This window comes from Kuraishia capsulata, genomic scaffold, assembly GCF_000576695.1.
Source record: "Kuraishia capsulata CBS 1993 genomic scaffold, Kuraishia_capsulata_scaffold_6, whole genome shotgun sequence".
Lineage (NCBI taxonomy): Eukaryota > Fungi > Ascomycota > Pichiomycetes > Pichiales > Pichiaceae > Kuraishia > Kuraishia capsulata.
The window spans coordinates 219766-242542 of record NW_019172955.1 but is presented as its reverse complement, the minus strand read 5'-3'; the positions used below and the strand labels follow the sequence as shown (position 1 = coordinate 242542).

The 22777-nt window shown below is 46.1% G+C and overlaps 10 protein-coding genes across 10 annotated transcripts; 5 read left to right on the top strand and 5 right to left on the bottom strand.

Annotated features, from left to right (window-relative positions):
- Positions 1–2294: 2294 nt before the first annotated feature.
- Positions 2295–4058, top strand: KUCA_T00004872001 (uncharacterized protein; the record flags this gene model as incomplete). The annotated part of the gene is made up of 1 exon (XM_022606001.1): positions 2295–4058. One exon carries the CDS (start codon positions 2295–2297, stop codon positions 4056–4058), a length of 1764 nt encoding a protein of 587 aa, XP_022460877.1.
- A 584-nt stretch (positions 4059–4642) lies between these two features.
- Positions 4643–5266, top strand: KUCA_T00004871001 (uncharacterized protein; the record flags this gene model as incomplete). Its single annotated transcript, XM_022606000.1, has 1 exon — positions 4643–5266. The coding sequence occupies one exon, from the start codon at positions 4643–4645 to the stop codon at positions 5264–5266; it is 624 nt and encodes a 207-aa protein (XP_022460876.1).
- Positions 5267–7257: 1991 nt separating this feature from the next.
- On the top strand, positions 7258–9057 carry KUCA_T00004870001 (uncharacterized protein; the record flags this gene model as incomplete). Its single annotated transcript, XM_022605999.1, has 1 exon — positions 7258–9057. One exon carries the CDS (start codon positions 7258–7260, stop codon positions 9055–9057), a length of 1800 nt encoding a protein of 599 aa, XP_022460875.1.
- A 585-nt stretch (positions 9058–9642) lies between these two features.
- KUCA_T00004869001 (uncharacterized protein) lies at positions 9643–12462 on the bottom strand (the record flags this gene model as incomplete). The annotated part of the gene is made up of 1 exon (XM_022605998.1): positions 9643–12462. The coding sequence occupies one exon, from the start codon at positions 12460–12462 to the stop codon at positions 9643–9645; it is 2820 nt and encodes a 939-aa protein (XP_022460874.1).
- Positions 12463–12914: 452 nt separating this feature from the next.
- On the bottom strand, positions 12915–14639 carry KUCA_T00004868001 (uncharacterized protein; the record flags this gene model as incomplete). The annotated part of the gene is made up of 1 exon (XM_022605997.1): positions 12915–14639. One exon carries the CDS (start codon positions 14637–14639, stop codon positions 12915–12917), a length of 1725 nt encoding a protein of 574 aa, XP_022460873.1.
- Positions 14640–15442: 803 nt separating this feature from the next.
- KUCA_T00004867001 (uncharacterized protein) lies at positions 15443–15790 on the bottom strand (the record flags this gene model as incomplete). The annotated part of the gene is made up of 1 exon (XM_022605995.1): positions 15443–15790. The coding sequence occupies one exon, from the start codon at positions 15788–15790 to the stop codon at positions 15443–15445; it is 348 nt and encodes a 115-aa protein (XP_022460872.1).
- A 1201-nt stretch (positions 15791–16991) lies between these two features.
- Positions 16992–17999, top strand: KUCA_T00004866001 (uncharacterized protein; the record flags this gene model as incomplete). The annotated part of the gene is made up of 1 exon (XM_022605994.1): positions 16992–17999. The coding sequence occupies one exon, from the start codon at positions 16992–16994 to the stop codon at positions 17997–17999; it is 1008 nt and encodes a 335-aa protein (XP_022460871.1).
- Positions 18000–18812: 813 nt separating this feature from the next.
- On the top strand, positions 18813–19907 carry KUCA_T00004865001 (uncharacterized protein; the record flags this gene model as incomplete). Its single annotated transcript, XM_022605993.1, has 1 exon — positions 18813–19907. One exon carries the CDS (start codon positions 18813–18815, stop codon positions 19905–19907), a length of 1095 nt encoding a protein of 364 aa, XP_022460870.1.
- Positions 19908–20136: 229 nt separating this feature from the next.
- KUCA_T00004864001 (uncharacterized protein) lies at positions 20137–21324 on the bottom strand (the record flags this gene model as incomplete). Its single annotated transcript, XM_022605992.1, has 1 exon — positions 20137–21324. The coding sequence occupies one exon, from the start codon at positions 21322–21324 to the stop codon at positions 20137–20139; it is 1188 nt and encodes a 395-aa protein (XP_022460869.1).
- A 450-nt stretch (positions 21325–21774) lies between these two features.
- Positions 21775–22671, bottom strand: KUCA_T00004863001 (uncharacterized protein; the record flags this gene model as incomplete). The annotated part of the gene is made up of 1 exon (XM_022605991.1): positions 21775–22671. One exon carries the CDS (start codon positions 22669–22671, stop codon positions 21775–21777), a length of 897 nt encoding a protein of 298 aa, XP_022460868.1.
- Between the last annotated feature and the right edge of the window lie 106 nt (positions 22672–22777).

Below are 22777 nucleotides of genomic sequence, written 5' to 3'. Positions count from 1 at the left end.
TTTATGCCTCAGACCGGATGAAGACTGATGAAGCATTTAATCCCATATGACGCAAATTTACATTCGAGCATGCATATTGTTCATGCAAGATGTCGTCTTTTCCCTCCAACCAATCCGAAAAGCAAGTCCAACAATCCAGCAAGCCTGTTTTATTAAATTCCTCTGAGCTGAGGTGCGCAATAATTTTCCGAGCTGTGGTTTTCAAAAATATGTTTATCTAAGATCTTGCCAGTTGTGACCGGAGAAGAATAATAGAGAAGAGTTCTTAGAAGCAAACACTAAAGCAGGAATCTTCAATACGACCGACGATGTCGAAGCCTTAGTATTTGATAATAGCATTTTGGTGTTAGATCCCTAGTAGTCTTGACAAGTTTGGTATGTAGGACAGTTCTTCAGCTTTATCTACAACAACATAATTGCAAGCTTTCAAAATGTGTACTCTGTTCGAACTAGCCAATCAGTTCTACGTACATCCATGTAGTAAAGATGAATAAGAAAGAGATAACGACACTACCGATGAGCGTTGCAACTTTAGTCGGTAAGGCATGTATGAATATTTTATGATCTAGAGAATGATCTAGTGAATGATCGATCAGTGCACGTGTGTCCGGGCTTCATATGGGGACTCCGAACTCAAGCTTTTACGAGCCATTGGAGCAAGCAACCCTGCGTTAGCAATGTTCATTATAGACTACACCGAGGTACTTCAGCAACATCAAAAGCATGAATCAGTCGCTTGTCCTTCGTCCACTCCACACAAGCTTCAAACCTATCCGGATAAGAAAATCCTCAATTTCCACTTCTAGAATAGCAACTTTTGCATGAGACCTAATATTGCCAATGCAAAGGGATGCATGCTCATGCACATTGGTCCATTTGGTCCCCTTTGTACGTTTTCTGTGCCTTTGCTGAGAACTGTGGCCTAAATAGGGTTTGCTCTTTTATCATGTGGGTGTCATCGCTGCTCAGACAAGAGAACCAGGAAGGAACAAAGTTTGCTGCTGTAGGCGAGGAGACCATTCCCATGGGTTGTCTAATCATCCAACACTCCGAGAATACGCGATCAGGCTTACCCTCCTTAGTGATTTTCTTCCTCTTTCCCCTTTCCCGACTTGTTTATGTGGGTCCTTATACTTTGGTCCAGTACTTCTTCAATTTCGATTTCCCAAACAAATGCCCCACCAACTATAGGGGGGAGGGGTGGACTAGCCGGGCCTCTTAGACGTCTCCCACAACACAGACCGCCAGGACCTTTGTCCTGTGTCCTGGTTTAAATCTGCATTCTTCTCTTACATTCCCCTGTTTTCTGGATATCCCTTCGACCAGTTTCCTTCGCTGTGTGAGGTGGAGTTGCTTTTGACTTGGGCTTTAACGACTCCAATCCCGGTGGTTTCTTTTTGTTCCTCAAACCTGGACGAGCTGGAAACGGGCAATCTATATATCTAGCTCTACATGGAAGTTTATACAGCAGCAAGTTGTTCTATATTATCCAGGAGAAGAGGATTGTGCGAGAAAGCGAGTCAATACACATCATATCATAGTTGGCGCCATACTCAAGTTCTTTGCCAACTGTACTCTCTCTTGATCCAGAATCACTCAAGGTTTCTTAGTTTTTTTCATCAAGTCGGTCTTGAGCGTCAAACCGATCAAAATAGACCGACGTGTTTGGTCCTTGTCCATTTCTAACGCCGACGGAGACCATAAACGTGGTTTAGCCCAGCTGTCCGCATTGTTGTGTTCCAAGCCAGAGGTCAAAAAGGGCTCCACTTTCGTACCCTACACCATAAGGTTTTGGTTCTTTTGTATATCTCGACGTTTCATCGCCGTACCTGGGAACCATCACATCGATCAACATAAACGTTGGAGCTACAGTGTGCTTCCTTTGAGGTTTGCTAAGAACTTACTGCTGATCTTGTGCTGATACGTTTACCTGGAATTTTTGTTTATTATCTCATATACAGGACACACTCAGCGAGACTAGGTACTAGCCACCAGGCACTAGCATCATCCTCATCATCCTCGTCATCATCACCATCATTATCATTATCAGGCATCAACAGGTAATCACCGACACACCGACGTGAGCTATCATTAAGAGATTACCGATTCAGCATTTGATTTTCCATCAATCGAAAGAGAAGTATCATCATCTACGGGTCGATCACTACACGCGCAACTATCACCAATTCAAGGGCTCCACTTGCTCTTTCTGAACAATCGCAGTCACCGAGGCCAACCACGAGTTGAACGCTCATCACTCCGAGAATCTTCCAAAAGCGCTCAATTTCATTCGAATGTCCCAACAGGAGCAGAATCGTGAAGGCCATCCTTCAGATTACCGGCAAGATGAAAATAGTGGGCTGTATGGCTGGGGCTCCAGAATGCAAGTCCCTCCACTATCAAGACAGCAACCCGGCAACGCACCTCCTTTATCCCAACAACCCACGATAGCACAAAAAATGCCCTCGTCTTTTGGTGCTAATCCAAGACAGTCCTCTCAGCACTTGCAGCTCCCGGGCAGCATTGGACTTGGAGGGTCTTCGAACCCGGCTGGCTCTTCACTGCCTCTGCCAACATCGCAACCTTCACAGCACCCTCAGCAGGAGAGGCTTGTGCAATTGGCTCGACGCAAAAGAGGAGCTTCTAAGAAGTTCAAGGAAAACTCCCGGTTGAAGCCCCACGGTCGTCCCATGGCACCAGAGGCCAAGATCAGACTGACTCTGAGTCCTTCGCTAGCGGTTCTGTACCAGAGCTTGGTGACAGACTCCTCAAGAAAGAGCCTGAAGGTTATGAAGACGCAGTTTGGCAACAAGGACGGAGCCATGCTTGAGTTGAGCTCTTATAAGAACAATCTCAACGACTCCTCGCCATTGCCTCCTCTCAAAACAGAGACTGTCACGTTGATTGACCAATTGCCCGAGGGAGTGAGTGAGGATTCGCTCGAGCCCAATGTCCACACCTCCATCTACAAGGTTGTGAAGCAGATTTTCGGCCTCGACGAGTTCTCTCTGTTGCGAGTGACCAGGGCCGCTGCCTCGGAGCCAGAGGGTGCAGTGCTATTGAAGATTGAAACAGTTGAACCAGGCGATCTTCATTTGAATGACGATGAAAATGACAATCAGGTGGGAGGTGCTTCTAGACAGGACGGCATTGGCGAGGTGGGCGATCCCATCACTGCTTCTTTCCTCAAGAAGAAGATCGCACGACCAAGATACAAGTCCAATATGAGGATATACGTGCTTCCGAGAAGAACCAAAGCTGCTCTGTATACCCAGTCGAGGATGCTGAAAAGAGATCTTTTGAATTCCATCTTGGTTCCGGAGACCGATCCCAGACTCATCATATGTGCGTTCGAGTACATGCCGCTTCTGCAGGACTTGAAGATCAATTTTTCCGGTGAAGCCCATCAATTGCAATTGAATTCCCAGCTTCCACGCCAATTGACCCTTTCGAACACGGCAGATCGCGAGCTTTCTTACTCTAACACGGCTTCTAGCCAGTCAACGAGTGCCGGATCAAATGCAAACACAGCAATATCTGCAGCCTCTTCGGCGTCAGGAACGGTCTCCTCGGCCACCCCAACAGGGTACGGGTTTCAATACACATTGCCTCCTGTTTATCCGGACTCAATGACAAATATTCCAGTTGGTTATGGATATCCGAGACAGGCGTACCAACCTCCTCCGTCTTACGGGTCCAACTTCTACCCAATGGCAGCTACCCAGTTCTACTCTCACAACCAGCAGATTCCACAACAGGGCTATCCCAGCAATTATCCGATATTGGACTACCAGGACCGGGACTCGACTTCTGCGCCATTGAATGGAAATGGAAATTTGCAGGCCCCCAACCCACAGGCTCAGTTCTCGCAGGTGCATTACTACCAACATGTGCCCCAGCAATCACAGACACAGACACAGACACAGCAACAGCAACAGCAACAGCAACAGCAACAGCAACAGAGGAACGACTGGACGAGCTTCAAATTGCAGTCTAAACCTTCAGATGGTCATGATCAAGCTCTAGGTCAAAGATATCCTCATTATCCGCCTCAGTGAGAGAACAAAAGACTCCAAAAGTCAAAAACAGTGTATCAGTATCAAAAACTCATAGACTCATTAGATGGCTGAAATTCCAGATTTCGTCATTACTGGATGTTCATGCCAATGCCTTTACCGTTCCTTCAGTTTTATTCGACCCTTTCCAATGCTTTTCCCAATTTCATCATCTGTCAGTTTCCAGCTTGCATTCCGGCCTGCTGAAATTGTTTTTTACCTGGTTTTCCAGTCTGTTTTTTTACCGGACATTATAGATGTACTACTTTTTCAATCATGAGTTTGCCACAAATACTTTGTTGTAGTGCAGTAGAGAGATATAGAGGAGTACTTAGAAAGGACGCAGATATCTCCAGAGTTGTCTCGGCTGCACAGAATCTACCAGCGACTTTTTACGGATAAACTGTTATTCCATCAGCAACTATACAGTCAGTTACGGATAAAATTCCCATTGGGCCGCACGGGACTTCCTCATATTTGCGTGCGCCAGCGAATTTCTGGTCTTCGACACGTCAACACGCTTTTCTCTCTTTGACCACACATTCGTGGTTTCTCCTACTCATTCGTTCAATTCAACCTCTCTTCCAATGTCGTGTATTCGTTTATTGTTGGTTGCGACATTGCTCAGTGTGTGCTCGGCCAGTGCGCTCACGTTTGTTCTGGGAGCGCAGGAAAAATCGTGCTACTACATCTTCAACGAGAAGCCCAAGTCCAACATCGGATACTACTTCGCCGTGCAAGCAGGTGGATCTTTTGACATCGATTATACCGTGAAGTCACCAGATGGAAAGATTATAGTCAAGGAGGACAAACAAAGACAAGGTGATTGGGTGTTTCCAGCAGATCAGGTTGGAGAATACGAATTCTGTTTTGCCAATGGTATGTCTACGTTTGCAGAGAAGGTGGTGGATTTCGAGATCAAGATAGACAACGATTTCAAGGCCTCTTTACCCAAGGCCCCAGAGATGGCGTATGCTGTGGAGGGTTTGCAAAAGTCGATCGAGACTATTGAGACCAAGTTGACGGAGCTTTCGCAGAATCTGCAGTACTACAAGACAAGGAACAACAGAAACCAGTCGACGGTAAAATCTACCGAATCCAGAATCTTTTATTTCTCGATTTTCGACGTGTTGTTGATGTGTGGAATGGCTGGTTTGCAGGTTGCAGTGGTTCAGTTGTTCTTCAAAGGTTCTAGAAAGCAGCTTGTGTAATGCCTAGTTACGCGATCAAATTTGAGTCGGTTGACACGCCAAATGAGATCAATGAAAGTAGACACGGTCTAACATCATTGCTTTGCGGGGCAGCAAGTGTAGAATGAGTTATCAGATTCATGGTGTTATTAAATTAGTAACGAAATGTCGTTCATCAACCGAATCAGGATCACAACTCAACCAGATTGCTAATATTGCTAACTTGCTACTATAGTTGCAAATGAACTTTTCAGCAACTGAAGGACCAGAAATGGGCACCTTTTACCGAGACTTTTTGCCGAAAATTTCCGAATGCAATAACAACTATATTTTGAATGTGCAGAATTTTTGCACATGCGGCGATTTAGTGCGTTTACATGGGAAATCCAGTGATGTACTTCTGTTTAGCGTGAACGAGGCAAAGCGAATGCAAATCACGCGTTTGAGTGCTCCCGCCGTACAGGACGAGACCTGTAGAGCGTTTATTATTTAGCCATGGTCAACTTAGTAATCGCAACGGTTCCCGAGTGAGGGGACTGCAGATACCTCGCTTGGATGAAATTAGTTCAGATCTCGGGTTATTGCATGTCTGGATGGGGTATCTGAGCATAGCCACAAATTTAATTACCCGCTATTGTTTTTGCGGCAAAAACGTTTCCGCTACACGGGTGGACGAACCAAAAGGCAACTGGTCTTAACAAAAGTTGACCAAACTGCGGGTGGTAGACCCGACCACACACGTATTTCTTTGTCTGCTCTCATAGATCATAGTGGTTCGATGGGTGAAGCTGGAAATCCCGGTATTCAGTCCAAGCAAGTACGAATAATCCTTTAAATTCTATATGGCCTACCTGGTGTCGGAAACGGGACAGAGAGGTGCGTCGTATTCACAGGGAGGGTGCAGAGACCCAATAATATTTTATAACCCGAGCACGGTTTTCGAGAGTGCCGTTGCAAAATTGTTTCATGGGCTTGGTTTAGTGGTACTGTTTGCTCCACTTTGCCATCTCTCTTGCTTCAAGACACGCTTACGCACGTTGCAGCGCCACCTCATATGCCTGAGATATTATGTTGCACAACCGTTTAGGCCAAAGAGGCGATTTCCACCTTTAGCGAGAAGAAATAGTGCCCAAGACTAGACGTACCATTGCGTCTGACTAGCCTTAACAAGTCTGTTCAAACAGGATACCAAGAAAGTTTGTTTCTTTTTCGTCAAATTTAGCTTTACTTACAGATCAGCGTCTGCCACTGTGCTTTGAGTTTGACCTAAGCTAGACTCCCATAATGCCAGATCACAGGGATAAAGTCGGCCCGAGAGACCAAAATGACCACTAGTGACTGTTTTCTCCCGGAAGTTTTCTTCTGCTTCCGAGCATCCAGCCGTATACTTTTGGCCCCTGTACCTGTTCGGGCTCGTCGGACTTCCGCAGAGGTCCAAGGTGTCCGAGACTCAAATATCTCTTTCGGATGGGTAGTGTGGAATGCAAAAGATAATTACCGGGCCGAGGACCCGTTTGAGGGAAGAAAATGGGTAATTAAGGCAATCATTGTGGCTACTTTTGGCAAAGACATAAAAATGGTGACTAGGTAAATATTCCCATAATCTGTAGCATACCATCATGTTAATTTATTTCGCTCCACAATGCCGATAACGGCTCCTTATCGGGCAAAACCTCGACCGCGCCTTGAATCGCCCGATTGGGAAAGAGGGACAGGCTTATCAGGGCCGGAGATGGCCGGTTGAAAATGCTGCCTCAACAGCTGTTTTTGGTTCAACTTTTTTTTGAGTCGGTAAAACTCTTGACATTAAACGTTTTTTCCAGTTTTTTCGCGCTGGATTCTTGGTATATCCCAAAAGGTCAACTTATTCCTTCTATTCTTCGGCTAATTACATTCAGACCCACTTGGCCTGACCGTTATTTCTGCCAACTACTTATCTAAGGAATAGTTCACAGATCTCACGGGGCCTATTGAGATTTCTCCACTTTTTTATCATCCGCATTTCGTGAAAAATGTCTCGTGCAATAGCGTCCACCAACGTGGTTCTCGGCGATCAAATTTTACCAGCCACGATCATATTCTCGCTCCAAAGCGGTAAGATCCTGAAGATCGTTGAAAAAGTCCTCACCGTCAAAGACTCCTCTGTTCTTGCACAATATGGCGTTGATTTCTCAGATTTTCGCGACCTTTCGCCGCACGTGATTCTTCCAGGACTGGTAGATGCCCATGTTCACCTCAACGAGCCTGGCAGAACCGAGTGGGAGGGATTTGCAACCGGCACCCAATCGGCTGCCTCTGGCGGAGTCACCACCGTCATCGACATGCCCTTGAATGCAATCCCACCGACCACCACTATCTCCAACTTCAACCTCAAGATAGAGGCAGCTCGGGGCCAGACATGGGTGGATACCGGTTTTTGGGGAGGACTAGTGCCAGACAATCTCGATCACTTGGTTCCTCTGATAGCAGCAGGTGTCCGTGGATTCAAGGGTTTTTTGATCGACTCAGGTGTCGACGAATTTCCAGCAATCGACCCTGCTTATGTGGATAGAGCCCTTCAGGCGGTTAAGGGAAATCCGACAATGCTGATGTTCCATGCAGAGATGCAGCCGCAGACGTCTGGGTCATCCTGCTGCAGCTCCAGTGGTGATAACTCTGGCGAAACCACAGACTCATCGATAACAGAGGTTGCAGACGAAATAGACGACCTTGATTTGGGTATGTCATCTTCTTTTGTATCAAGAGCTCCTCTGCCGGTCAAATCGATGCTGCAGAACGCTTCGAGGAAACATGAAGATCACCAGGATTGTACACTGCCTCACAAGCACGCTGCCAGCATGGACCACAATGTCTTATCGGACAAGCAGGCACAAGCATTGGCATTGTCGCCGTTGCTATCGGCTGTTGAACCCAAAACAGGGCTTTTCGCGCAGTTGGCCAAGTCTCCAGAGCTCAGAGCAGTTGGTGATGAAAACTCCCGGGGAATGGCTTCTCCAATCCTATCAGCTGCTGAATATGACTCTACACTTCAATCTGTTGATCCCACTGCTTATGCTTCTTTCCTGGCTTCCAGACCGGACTCGTTTGAAACCACAGCAATTGCAGAGATTATCAATTGCGCCGCGAAAGAACCTTCTGTTCCAATGCACATCGTGCATCTTGCTACCCATGAAGCAGTTCCTTTGCTGAGAGCTGCTCAGCAGAAGGGACTCAAGATCACCACCGAGACCTGTTTTCATTATCTTTCTCTCCAGGCCGAGACCATTGGAAATTGTCAAACCCAGTTCAAATGCTGTCCACCCATCCGCACAGAGTCTAACAGAAAATTGCTCTGGAAGGCTCTCAAGGAAGGAGTGATCTCTTCAGTGGTGTCGGACCATTCTCCATGTACTCCCGAGCTCAAGGGCTTCGATAGAGGTGACTTCTTTGCTGCCTGGGGTGGAATTTCGTCAGTTGGACTCGGCCTCCCAATTCTGTGGACGGAAGGATCCAAGCTATCACCGCCTGTTTCTCTGACAGATATTGCCAAATGGACTTCTTGGAACACTGCAAAACAGGTTGGTCTCCAGCACAGAAAGGGAAAGATTGCTGTGGGAATGGACGCAGATTTCGCGATTTTCAACCCAGAGGCCGCTTTCACTGTTGCCAATGCCAGGACCTTTTTCAAGAACAAGCTTACTGCCTACGATAGCAAGGACCTAAAGGGCAGAGTTGTTGAGACGATTGTTCGTGGAAACTCGGTCTATGCCCTTGGAAAGGGTCTTAGTGATGTTCCAATGGGTGCTCTTTTGCTCGAGCCCAGATTTCAATGAGAATTTCAAAGGATTTTGCTGTATATATACCCTTCTGAGCTATCTATGAATAATGTGATTGAGAGCTGATGGAAAATTCAAGGTGAATGATCTCTGTGAGTGAAGTGCTTGAAACCTTTTAAATAGCTACCTCTGCAAGTGAAGACCAAATAAATTATTTATGAGAACTTTTTTCCTGAAAAGTAACTAATTTATTTATTTAGCAGCTCTTTTGTGTTTTTATTCTATTATTTTTGTTGGAGTTTGAAGACAAAAAGGGTAGATGTGCCTTGGAATTTTTCATAATTTTTCAGATATTTCTGAAAATCTCAAAAAATCGCCAAAAATCTCCAAACATCTCAAAACCTCAGTTACCATGATTTTCTACGTTATCTCGAGAACCATCGAATTCCATGATCTACTAATGAGATATAGCTATAAAGTTTTACATAATTATACAACCCAAATGTCTGAATGACGGCAGTTTTTTTTGAATACATGCACACATACATGACTATGAGTCAGCTTGCACCATGAGTTGATTGTTTGACTAAAATCAGTTGAGTCAAATGTTAGCCCATTACACGGAACTAATTTCTGCCCCTCTTACACCAGGTAATTTTGCTGTATCATCTGAATCACAAATTGGTCCATCGAGGGCAACACCGCATTCCAGGACTCGGGATACATCTGCTTGAACGCATTTAGCAAGAACTGAAAGATCGACTTGAGACTTTCACTGGGCATCTCGTACATTCCAACACACTCGAGGAACTGTCTCAAGCACTTTTTTCCTGAATTTGTGTTTTCACCCAACGGAGCTGGGTTTGAAGATATGATCTTGCAGAACCCAACAAATGCAGTATCCTTTTCGTCGTTCTCAGCAACATAGAGCATCCTTGCAAACCATGGAAGGGCAATGTCCGTGAGGTACCTGCTCATTTCTGTGGCATTATTGATACCAAATCTACCAATAGTGATGGCTGCGTTTTCGCTAACACTTTCTTGGACATCATTGGCAACCAGGATTTGAACCAGCAGCCCCATAAGATTATCTAGATATGGAGCCATAGATTCCGCTGGCAAGCGCATAGCCATTTCTCCAAGAGCCCACGCAGCATTATTGCAGGCTGCACTCGAGTTGTAGGATTTGTTTGCCATTTCCTTACCAATGCAAAGAAGAACCTCGTGAAGATGAGGAGTGATCGTGAGGTCTAGCAAGCAAGTCGCTAGATCCCCCAGAAGAGCGTATGCGGACTGCCTTACGTCACTCTCTTGATCATCAAAATTGGCGATCAAAAGACTCATCAGAGAAACTCCCTGCGATTCGTGCATCATAATGAGCTCGCCGAAATGAACACCTAGACCCTGCACCAAACCGTCTATCAGATCAAATGCCGTTATGGCAAAACCAGTGTTTGGCTCCTCCAAGGAAGGATCCACCAAGCACAGCTTGTTCAGTTCCAAACATCTAGAAAGGATTCTCAGACATCTCTCATAAACTCCTTGAGCATAAGGTGCAAACTCCTCACCCAAAGTCGCAGCAACCGCAGACATACATTCCAATAAAGGCCACAGATCAAGATCATCGTCTGCCAAAGAACCCCATTTCTCCAAAAGATCTGGCAAGATTGCTTTCACATACGATCTTCCATTCTGCAAATCCGATAACTCACCAAACTTCTCAACAAGAGTCTGGATCGCATCATACAATAACAGCATGTTCTTCCTCTGATACCTTTGCAAACATATCTTGAAACGGTCCATCATTGCATCTACCACAACCGAAAGTGGTCCCTCTTGACTGGCCTCTATAAAATTTGCCAGAGAGGAACACGCAGACTCCTGCACCACCTTTTTGGTATCAACGAGACAGTCCATGATGGAGTTCATGGTTGGAACGTAGTATTGGGCATACTCTCCATTAGTGGCAGCAGCTTCACAAACCCACGTAGAGTATCTTCCCAGAGTCCAACATGTGATCTGTCTCACCCTTGGCTGTTCGTCCTTTAATCTCTCTACTAAGAAAGGGATAATGCTGGGTAGTTCGTTCTTGCTCAGATCCAAACATCCCTCGGCAATAGCACCTAACGCCAGAATGGAAGCCTCACGAACAGGCCATTCCGACGAAACCACCCGATCTCTGATGATCGGAAGACTGATACTGAACACAAGTTCGGGTTGCATAGATGCAAAAACGTCCAAAGTGGCTGCCGAGCATTTCCGGAGGTTCCACTCGGAAACATCATCGTCATCATCGTCCTCATCCTCGGTTTCGTCATCGTCGTCGTCGTCGTCGTAACCCGCATCACCATTTGTAGACTTTTCACGCGTAGAGCCGACCTTGTGGGAACTCTTAGCCTTAGCCATCTGAGGCTTGATATCCTCATCCTTATCAGCTACAAGGTGATCGTCGTCGGCATCCTGGGATTCAAACACAAAGATCTCCACTTCTGAGTACACCATCTTCTCCAGAAGAATTGGAATAATGCTGGGTAACAGAGGCTGCACGATAGACGGCGAAATATCGGATGTAGCAACACCAAACAGCACTTCACAAGCTTCCAGCGCCACATCTTGGTCCTCATCCTTGACAGTATGAAGACAGTAGTTGATAACACCCTCTAAATGAGGCAATAGCTTGTCTGGTCGAGCAGCCAGAATCATAACAAATGCCGTGCAGACGTTTCTTCTCACGCCTGAATCCATGCTCGTGGCTAGACTGAACAGTCTCTGCAAGTAAGTGTCCAAATAAACCAACAAACTCTGCGTTTGAAGCGTAAGAAATTGGTTGATACAGAACACACTCAGGCTCTGGACCTTTGCATTCGGCGAGCTGGTCAGCTCAATGAATTTGGGGATCATGAAGTTCAAGGGACGTTCACCAAAGTACTCTTTGTCCAATTCCTGGGCTGAATCCTCACATATCTTAGACAGAGCACCCAAAGCACCTTCCTGAGCACTCACAGATGTCTTGATCCCTTCTCCTGATGCCATTCCAATCAGTTCGGGTAGTACCTGCGGCCATTTTTCCACTCCGCACTTGGAGAAAAGCGTGGTAATCACGTTACCAACAATGTTTCTAATCACAGGATTCTCATCCAAAAGTCCCTGGGTAATCTGAGTTTGCACGTATTGCCTGACTGTGTCAGATCTGTTCTGGAAATGGTACAAAACGTCGTTTTTCAAGCTTAGACCCGCAGCAGCTCGGGCTGACACGTCAACATCCTTGCCCAAAACCAATATGTTCAACAAATAGTTCTCCAAATCCGGATGTTTCGAGGCATCTTCAAGTGCAGAGGTGGCCTGCCTGCGAATAGTCGAGTCTGGGCTCAAAGTACCAGCCAGAATGTAGTTCAGTTGCGATAACAGCTCTGGGTCTGCCGACCATATAGACGGCGAAAGTTGTAGTGACCCTTGCGACATGATTTGTGTTGTATGCAGACGTATAAGATTTCACGATTTGTATAAAATGATGGGGTTTCCCTTTGTAAAAAGTCTATTCTCTTGTATCGTTGTGCTAAGTCCTTTCTGTACTGCTGTCCGGTTCAATGATGCGTAACTATAAGGCACAAGCTCACAACAAACTCAAAATCCCCAAAACAATGATCTCCAGTGTTGAATTTCCTGACAACGAGCTTACAGACAAACCATAACCGTCTGAATTGTCACTTCGGTTGGCAGATTTGATCGAATAGGGTACAAAATTTTTTTAACAAAAAAAAAACCAGGTGATGAGGCTAGTTGGATTTACGTGCGCAGACAGAAAACAAAATGGGGAGGTGCACGCAAGTTTAAAACCTCTTTTCCTAGACTAAGTTTCATAAAATATACTGTACATTAATGGTATTATTACGAGTGAAAACTTATTTTTCACCTCATTCAAGCAATTCCCGCAACATCTTCTCCAGCTCATCCAGCTGGGAGAAAACCGGGTTGAAGATGCGAGCAGTAGTAGGATGTAGCGAGTCAGGTTGGGACTGCTTGATGCAAGGAAGAGTCGTTTCACTCTCTCCTGAAGAAGAGGTATACTCCTTGGGGATAATATCTCCTTCTCTAATGGGTTCTGGCTTGGCGTAATCGTCCACTGAAGGAGTCACAAACGAGGAACTTGTGGCCGGAGTAGAGCTATTCATGGGCAGTGACGAAGATGACGATGCAGTATTCGAGATGATGGAACATTCCTTCGCATCTGAATCATTAGTGTCATCCTCATCTGAGCAGGGCGTTGTCACAATAGAAGTTTCTCCGAAAGTAGAAGCGATATCAAGCGTTCTTCCAGATAACGGTATCTGAGCTCGTTTCTGGATATCGCGCAGCTTATCTTCCTTGATCCGCATTGACTTCATCTGCCTCGTTTGGAACGTATTCATTGGCGGTGTTGTTTCTGGCGAACATTCACTAGAGTCTGGGGAATAGGAGCCTATTGACTCCTGCGTAGCAGTTTTGAACCTTGCATTTGGGGCCATGAATATCGACGATTTCTCAAACCTAGGAACCAAATCCGAGGCATCGGATTCCAATGAACCGACAGATGGCCTTCTATTCAAATCCCACGCCTTTCTTGCCCTGAAAATACGGGGGGCCTCGTACTGATCGATGTTCCCCTGGTCTTCGTCTTCATCCTCGTCTTCTGTAAAATGCATGTCAGATGGAATGTCATCCCTCTCCTGATCAGAAGTAGCTACAATGGTCTCATCATTGTCCTCATGACTATACTGACTCAGTCGACTCACCTCAGGCTCATAATCATCGTCATCGTCATCTTCTTCGGTGAAATTCTCCATGTTTTTGAATCCCAAACGTTTGCCTCTCTTCTGTATTTGGAGAGGAACACAATCTGAATACGCTTCGCTAAATACTTCGCTCTTTTCATCTTCTGTTTCGAATTTTTCGGCGAAAGACACATTCTTCGGAGTCGAGTTGAGTAAGCTCCGGCGGGATTTGCGCAAAGAACTCTTTCGCTTGATGGACCCACTGGGCGTAATTGGCTCAGGAGCAACATCAGGCTCGCCCTCCTCCTTTTCAATCGGAAAGCTCGGATTCTCTTTCAAATTTCTTTCCAAATTCTCGTTCTTCCAGCAATTCAATCTAGCCAGCCTCTCTTCATAAGTCTCCAGTATCTCTGCTGGGGCAAAGCCAATCACATCGTCCTGGCTCTCGTTTGAATTCAACTTCCGAACTAGCCACCAATAGCTGTCTTCATCATTCAGCAGTTCAACAGGGTCATCCTTTGTCAATTCGATATGGCCTGCATCAGGTCCGCTGAAGTTCAACAGCGCGTAAAGCTTCCCCGGATCCAAATTTCTCGGTGGAGATGAAGGTGGAGATGGTCCCATACTGCTGAGAAATGAGTCCAGGGCAGACTCCTCCTGAAAATCGTCATTCACATCCTCGTCTTCATCAGAACTCCTATTATCATGTCGCAGTGCAGCATCCTCCAACAGCTTGTCCACATCCAATGTCTTCACAGAGCCCTTGAGGAGCACTGGCTCAATGCCCTCTTTCGTTTTGTTCACCACAACTGACGACGTAGTCGAATACCTGTCTGAATCAGACGAAAACTCACGGCGACCTGGAGACAACCACCTTGTTTCGTCCATCGATGCAATAAAAATCAGGCAAAATTAAACAAAAAAGCAAGCTCTTCCCAAAAGAATTGAGATAGGATAAATAAGTGTGCAAAATTGAGGCGATAAGGGCAGAAACGCAATGGATCGAGCCACGATTGATGTTGGAATGTATGATTTAGCACGGTAATGATCCAGCACTAATAAAAGCCCATATAGTGCAACAATATTCAAGAATTTGACAACAAAACCAAATACTAAGCTTTGAAAGCTTTGAAATCACTGAATTCGCTTGACAACTTGTTGATTGATTGAAAACCAAAGAAGTACACCGAAGACGGCTCAAAAAAGGTCGCGATCGCGTTTGTTTTGTGGTCGGATCGTCGCGCCCGGAATGCCGAAATGTGGAGTATTTCAGGTACGCCAAATGCAGGGTGGGAGAAAATAAGCAACGTGAAGAGGTCTTTAGAGAATAATCGCTGATATTGAAGAGGTCTCTAATTAAGGAGATTGAGTAATTTTTGTCCAATATTTCTCAACCGTGTTCCGTTCCCCTGGAGTTGTCTTCAAATGGCTATTCTACAGTGTTATGCAGAGGCTTTCATTCCGGGGTAGAAACCGGGGCGGCCAACCGGACTGTGACAATGATGGGAAATCGGGCATAAATTTTGCGGAATATTATATTCTGAGTTTATATCTAGGTTAAAGGAATATACTTTTTTATGTGTATCAAATATTATGCGCGTTTGCAATATGTATAGGGTATATAGTGCGGGTATAATGCAATGCCTATCTAGACTTGGCCCACCAAGAAGCGAAAATCATGTCGCCAGCCTCTACACCGGCTCCTTGTCAGCAGCTTTTTCCTCTATCTGTTGCTGTTTTCTCGATATCTTCACCAACGTATTGTTATACGTACCCAGCACGAAATAGACGACGTTGAAGAAAACCACCCATATGTTAGGCGAAAGGTAGTTCTGTGCTATGGCCATGGCAATGGGGGTAGTTATCCAAGAACTTTTCATGACAGCAAATAGCGACTTCTGATAAGCAGACCCTACGGCACCTGCTATTCTTCTGTATTCGTCTTTAAGGCCATCCAAACCTTCCTTGGAGAACCGGTGCATTATTCTGGCCACCGAAACGGTGGGCACCATGCTGATGAGAGCTATGTAGCCAACCATGAGTGCATTAAGCAGTGGACTGATGGTAAGAAGACTTGTGATAATCTGCAGCACTTTCTTCTTGGGCGTGAGTGGAGCTGCGAAAATAGAGTTGAGCAATCCGTAGCCGTAGTGGGATATTGGCGCATTGATTGCGAACCCAAATAGTGCCATCAAAGGCACTCTTCTTGTCAGAGTGTGTTTCAACCTGAAGTTTTCTGTGATTTGAGTCTCTTTGACATCGCGTGCAAAAAGCGAGGCCAGCTGCTCGTTCAACGCGGCAAGGACACCAGCAGTGATTGATTTCGTCAGCAGAGGGTATTTTGTCAGACAGTCCAGATACTGCGCATTGAGTGACCTCGACCTGGTCATTGAACTTCTTCTGGAGGTGGACATTCCGAGGTGGTGGAGGAAGAAACAGGCCAACGGCGATTGCTAGGAAAGAAAAAAGGTTCAAGAAGGACCAAAGAAACACCAAAGAAACACCAAGCGGGTCGCCGGATACGGTCCAAAATCGGGAAATCGCGAAAAACGGTGGATTTGCTGCGCTGCATAATCAGATAAGAGACCTCGACGCACATCTCCGCGGGTCGTGTTCGTGTGAAAAATGAACTGGAAATGGAATAGATTACACTCGGCGTGTCCGATTATATAAAATATGGAGATTAACTGGGACAGCATATCAGGGGAGTTATCTCTGATTTGGCGAAGATTGCAAGTCTGAAAAGCTCATGGCTGGTCCTGGTCAGCCCCAGCCAGGATTGACCTTCCATGCATCCAAGGAAGGTTTACCACCCCCTTATCTCGGGATGTCTTGACATCAGCATCTGAGAGACAAGTTCAACCATAGGTGGATCTGGCTTTCACCAAATATTGCCAACTCAAGTTTGAATTCCCATAAATGAGCAAGCTACATCAGGCACCGGCCAACCTCACTTTGCCAGGCTGAATCGAGCATCTGACTCACGTGACCATATTAAACCACACACTACCACGCATTACCCGGCCTGACGAGATTTTTTTTTCGTCTCAAAAAAAATTTCAATGGCTCCTCTCATTAGATGAAAAGTTTCCTTCTTAACAACAGCTTAGAAGTAAGGTTTTAGAGACACTTTCCTCCGATTTTCCCATCCAAGTTTGCATTAAGACTTGAAGTTTGGATTCTCGCATCTGGTTCTTTATCAACTGATATCTTTTAATACACATACAACCTTGAACAAAGATGGCCTTCACTCCAGGTGGTAGAGGTGGCAGCAGAGGTGGCTTTGGCGACCGCGGTGGCAGAGGCGGCTTCGGCGGCAGAGGTGGATCCAGAGGAGGATTCGGAGACCGTGGTGGAAGAGGCGGTTCCAGAGGTGGTTTCGGAGACCGCGGTGGAAGAGGTGGATTTGGTGGCAGAGGTGGCTCCAGAGGTGGCCGTGGAGGTGACCGTGGAGGAAGAGGTGGTGCCCGTGGCGGTCGTGGTGGCCGCGGAGGAGCCCGTGGTGGTGCCCGTGGTGGTGCTAAGGTGGTGATCGAGCCTCACAGACATGCCGGTGTTTTCATCGCCAGAGGCAAGGAGGATCTGCTGGTGACCAGAAACGTTGCCCCAGGTGATTCCGTGTACGGAGAGAAGCGCATCTCCATCGAAGAGCCTTCCTCCGTTGAGGGAGAACCAGCCACCAAGATCGAATACAGAGTGTGGAATCCTTTCAGATCTAAGCTGGCTGCTGGTATCATGGGTGGTCTTGACGAGCTCTTCATTGCCCCAGGCAAGAAGGTGTTATACCTCGGTGCCGCTTCCGGAACCTCTGTTTCGCACGTCGCCGATGTTGTTGGACCAGAGGGTGTCGTGTATGCCGTTGAGTTTGCTCACAGACCAGGTAGAGAGCTGATTGGAATGGCCAAGAAGAGACCTAACGTCATCCCAATCATCGAAGACGCCAGACACCCACAGAAATACCGTATGTTGATCGGTATGGTGGACGTTGTATTCGCAGATGTTGCTCAACCAGACCAGGCCAGAATCATCGCATTGAACTCGCATTTGTTCTTGAAGGACCAAGGTGGAGTCGTCATCTCCATCAAGGCCAACTGTATCGACTCCACGGTTGACGCCGAGACCGTGTTCGCCAGAGAGGTGCAGAAGCTGCGTGAAGAGCGTATCAAGCCATTGGAACAGTTGACTCTTGAGCCTTATGAGCGTGACCATTGTATTGTCGTTGGCCGCTACATGAGAAGCGGAGTGTAAAACAGAAGATAACATAGCAAGGTATGATTCACTTTTTTCTCGGTTTTTGTATTCATTTTAAGTTTTATCGAAAAAAGCTTCCGCTTCGTCGTGCATGTTTCTTTTTGCCTTGCCTTGTCTTGTCTTGTCTTGTCTCGTCTCGTCTTGTCATTTGGCTAATAGGCTTGATTTTGCTTTGCTGGAAAACCGCTAACTGATATCGAGTCGACGTTTCTCATTCACATTCTATAGAGAGTATTTGCCAATTAAGCACATGACGGAACCCTCAGATATTTTTGTGTATACTTCTGTACCAACTTGCGTATGGAAAGCAGGTTGTTCATATGTTTAACCTCTGCATGCATGTAAATTGGTCATGAGCCCTGGTTTCAAGAAGAAAGCACTTCCTTCTAATCACGCGGTGTAAGCCGTCCTTGTATTGCCAATAGGGGAGTTTCACAGAAACAAAACGTTTCCCTCATGAGTGTGTTCGAGAAATAAACGATTATCTTCCGAATTCACGTTCCCTTCATGAGAATTGTGTTACCCCAAATCCCTGCCTCAATGAAGTGCATAAACCAATTTATATCATGTTCACCACACGACTTACAAAGGGTGTGGCGGCAGTTAAAACAAGGAACCGACCTCTAATTCTTGTTTCGTGACTCTTCCCTCAGCTTTCAAAAAGAACTCGCTACTGAGACTTAGGATCAGCTTATCGAGACCTCATCTTTGTCCTCTTGTTGATGGGACTATAGGAAGGGCGCAACTGAGACTTGTTTGTTGTAACATTCTCCACAGAACACAGAACCTCAAGACAATAAATATCCCACAATGGCAGCTGGACCGGACCATTCGGTGGAGATAATAGACTCCGAAGGAGACAGTGAAGATGATGTCATGATAACTGGGATAAGTCGGGCCACCCCGATAGCTCTAAATCCCATCGTGATAGACGATAATGAGGAAGCAACTCTCACAACGAACCAGAACGGATCTGATGACGAACTTCAGATTGTCCGCGAACAGAGAAGGCCTGGAAACCGGCAGCAGAATGATTCGAGTGTAATATTTTCAGGTATACGGATTTTTGCCCCGAATCAAGTGTACAGAATACCGAGCAACAACGAGCCTCGCACGAATAGACCGTTCGCAAGGACCGCCTATCCTGGAAGCGCCACTTTGGACCTTCCCGCCTCCAGCAGATTGCGCAGAAGACCCCCGGCAATCAGGTTTAGCATTCCCGGATTCTCATTTACCGGAGGACCGTACGATTTCAACGTTAGGTTCGGAAGCAACGGCGACTATGAAGCGGAGGACGATGGAGATATCCCACCAGGTGTGATGGAAACGATCAGACAATGGGAAGAGGCCGATGACAATCGCAGAGTGTCGGATCGCCAGTCTATGGCAAACAAGTGGAGACAGACGAATACGGAAAAGAGTACAATTTCTGCACCGGAAAAGAAGTACTTCACGAGCGAGATATCTAACAAGCAGAACCAGGTCTGCGTGTTATGTGGAGTTGTTTTGGGAGAGGGAATACCCGAGGATTTTAACACCTCGAAGGGTGAACCGGACGAAAGCGATGTTCAAGAATACGTATCTCGCCAGCATATACGAGCACCATGGAGATTCACAGATATGCTTACACCAGCCGATCGGGATTTGTCGAAAAAGATCTTTTTCGCCAGATGTGGACATGTTTATTGTGGCAGATGTGTAAATAACATCAACAGATATCTGCCTAGCAAGACTGGTGAGAAGGCTGGCAAGAATAAAAGGCGGAAAACAGTTAAGGTGGACTTCGACAATCCAGGAACAATGGACTTCCGGGATTATAACCTTTTTGCCCCAAATTCCTGTGCTGCAGAGGGATGTGAGAAAAAGACTTCGACGAAGGCATTCTTCCGGGAGCTGTTTGTATGAGAGACGAGTATTGATTACAATTTGATATGAGGATGGCATGGTGTTGAATCCAGTTATGTCAATGGTTTCAAAGCATCACTCCAATTTAAGATCAAATTCTGATGGTTCATGCGGTTTTGTCATTAAAGGTTTGTTTCATTCATATATAGCGGAGAGCGGGGAATACAATGTATATATTCAATTAATTTTTGGGGTATATCCAATCCGAGTTTGAAAAGCAAGCCGTAGTTCATTCAATTCCATAAGTAGCACTTCCCATTGGGATGCCATCATTAGCAGTAGCAACACCCATTTGCTCATTACAATCATGCTCGTCATCCGTGAAAACGTCAATGTAGCGTGGTTTGTCCGACTTGAACACCGGTCTTTGGACGATGCTATGGTGATCACAATTGTTGCATAACTTGGTGTAATAATCAACGTCAAGCGCTGAATGGCCACTGTGGGTCATATTATCAAGCTTAGACTCAGAATCGTTTCCTGATGGATTCAAATTGGCTGGAAAGGCCCGGTTGTGGAAAATCACTTTGATGTTGTCGTAGACGTAGTAGTTCTTATCGTTGACGTTTGCAAACTTAAGCTCCAAGGTGGAAACCAGGGTTTTCTCACTTGCAAAAGCAGAAGGATCTGCTTTGGGATTGACCCTGTCCCTTTTTGGAGGTGCGAGAGCATAACTGTTCTTCCTCACTATCTTCTTGCTGTTCTTGGGAAGATCACTGAGATCATACTTCACCACGTTGAAGTTGCAAATAGTTCTTTCCTTGTTGAAAATGACAATCTGTAAGATCCCAGTCTTTGGGAGCAAATATCCGGGAAACCGCCTCTTGCGCGACTTTTTAATCGCTGATTTCGAGTAGCTTTGCTCTTCTTTTTCTCTTTGGGTCTCCTTCTCGATGTAGCTCTTCTCCAAATCAATAGCGCCCACGTACGGGGTTTCTGTGATATTTGAGGAATCCGCTCCCACAGAGTCTGTTCTCCAATTGTAAAAAACAGCCTTAAATGGAACTGTAAGTGGTTTGTAATACTTCCTGTTGGGCTCCGAAACCGTGGGGAAAACACCCATCTTGGCTGTGAACGGGATCGGATCAGACGCAAAGCCAGCCGTTCTACCTGAAAGCAAAGAGTCTTGAAAAGAGCCCATTAGCGAAAAATTCGAGCTCCGTCTTCTTCTGAAGCTGTTGCTTGCAGAATTGTCTGTTTCATCAGCCTTTGACGATGCACCGGATATAGCAGCAAGCTTATCTTTCCGTTGTCTGTGACATCTAAAACAATATATGGGCTTGAATAACTCATCATCGTCCTCTTCAAGCGATATATCTTCCAGGTTTTTGGCTATTGACAAAGACGAGTGTCTGCGTGCGCGTATTCCGTGAAATCCGTCTTGGGCAGTTGGTGGTGTAAGAGGAGGTATCGGCATTGTGCGATGTTTTGGGTATTTCGCAATACCTTTTAAGGTTTCTTCAAGCCGTCAACTCAGTACGGATAGTTGCGGTATTCTGGGCTATATCCGAGGGCAAGTTTTTCTTTTCAAAATCCTCCAAAAAATGAGTATTCTAGCTCCAGTTAACGTGAGATGTGATTAACATTGCATCAGATGAGCCTATGACTCTTAAGTTCGTTGTATTAAGTGCAACAATTAAAAACACGCCGCAGATAAATATAGGCAATTTCAAGAATGCACAGCTTGCACTGATTACCTCTTTAAGACTAGATAAAGGTTTTGATTTAGACTCGAAAACAAACGTTATTATACACGGGATACTGTAAAATGCCCTACTCACCTCATCACTTACTCCTCTCTCATTGCACTCTTTCGTGGCTTCCCTCCCATTGCTCTTGCTATCCCTCATGCTATCCCCCACCAGCCTCAGATAAATCTCCTGGTTTTGGAACTATTCAAAACTCCATCGTCCTCATCTCTTCCTCTCACAACTCCTCGTCCACTCTCTCTTGCATCCAACATCATCCCGGCTTCGAAACTTGTCTCGTCCGCCATGGAGCCGTCTCCAAGGTCGTCTGCGTCGCCCTGCGAAAACAAAACCGCACCAGAAAGTTCTTCTTCATCAGCATAATCTTCTGGAACATCTCCAAATGCAGACTGCTGGACCTGACCATCCATTTCTGAATCAGAGTCCGAGTCTAAGTGAGTAGAAGAACAGTGGCCGATTGAGTTGAAGATCTGCAGCATCACATGCTCGCGACTGGTAAACTGGGGAAGCAGCCGGTTCGAATGGGTGCTGGTGACATTAGCTGGAGCCTTGAGGAATATCTCAACGGAGCTCTCATCATCTGAAACGAGCGGTATTACTCCTCCCCGTTCCAACTGCATATATATCGAATACTCATCCTCACTTACCCTGTTCAAGGCATGAAGTACAATGGATTGGTACAAAATATCCAACCCAAATCCGGTAGATGGAAACCACATCACCAAGTTGGTGTTCATCACGTAAATATCACAGCTGATGCTGCATCTGGCTCTTGTCGGCGACAATGGTTCCACCGAGAGCCCCAACTGTGCATAATCTTCTGAGGGGACAAACACCCCATTGATGTTCTGACTGACCGGAAAAGGTAGATTGATCAATCCGTTGATCAAGGGAGCGTCAAAGGAAAGTCTCAGATCGGGCACCCCAGTGTATAGTATCCGCTTATCGTCTGCAGCAAACGCAGCTGGGGCGCTTGCCTGATAGGACGAAAACGGCTCAGTATCCTCCACAGATGGAGCACATGCCACCAAGCAGACGCCTCTACTGACAACCATGCGTTTTCTGCGAGATAGGCCTGTTTGATCGAGGTTTTGGACGCGTTAGAGGAATAGATGTTGCTCGGAACTTTTTTTCGCCCCGGAGGGGTTGCGGCGAAATGGG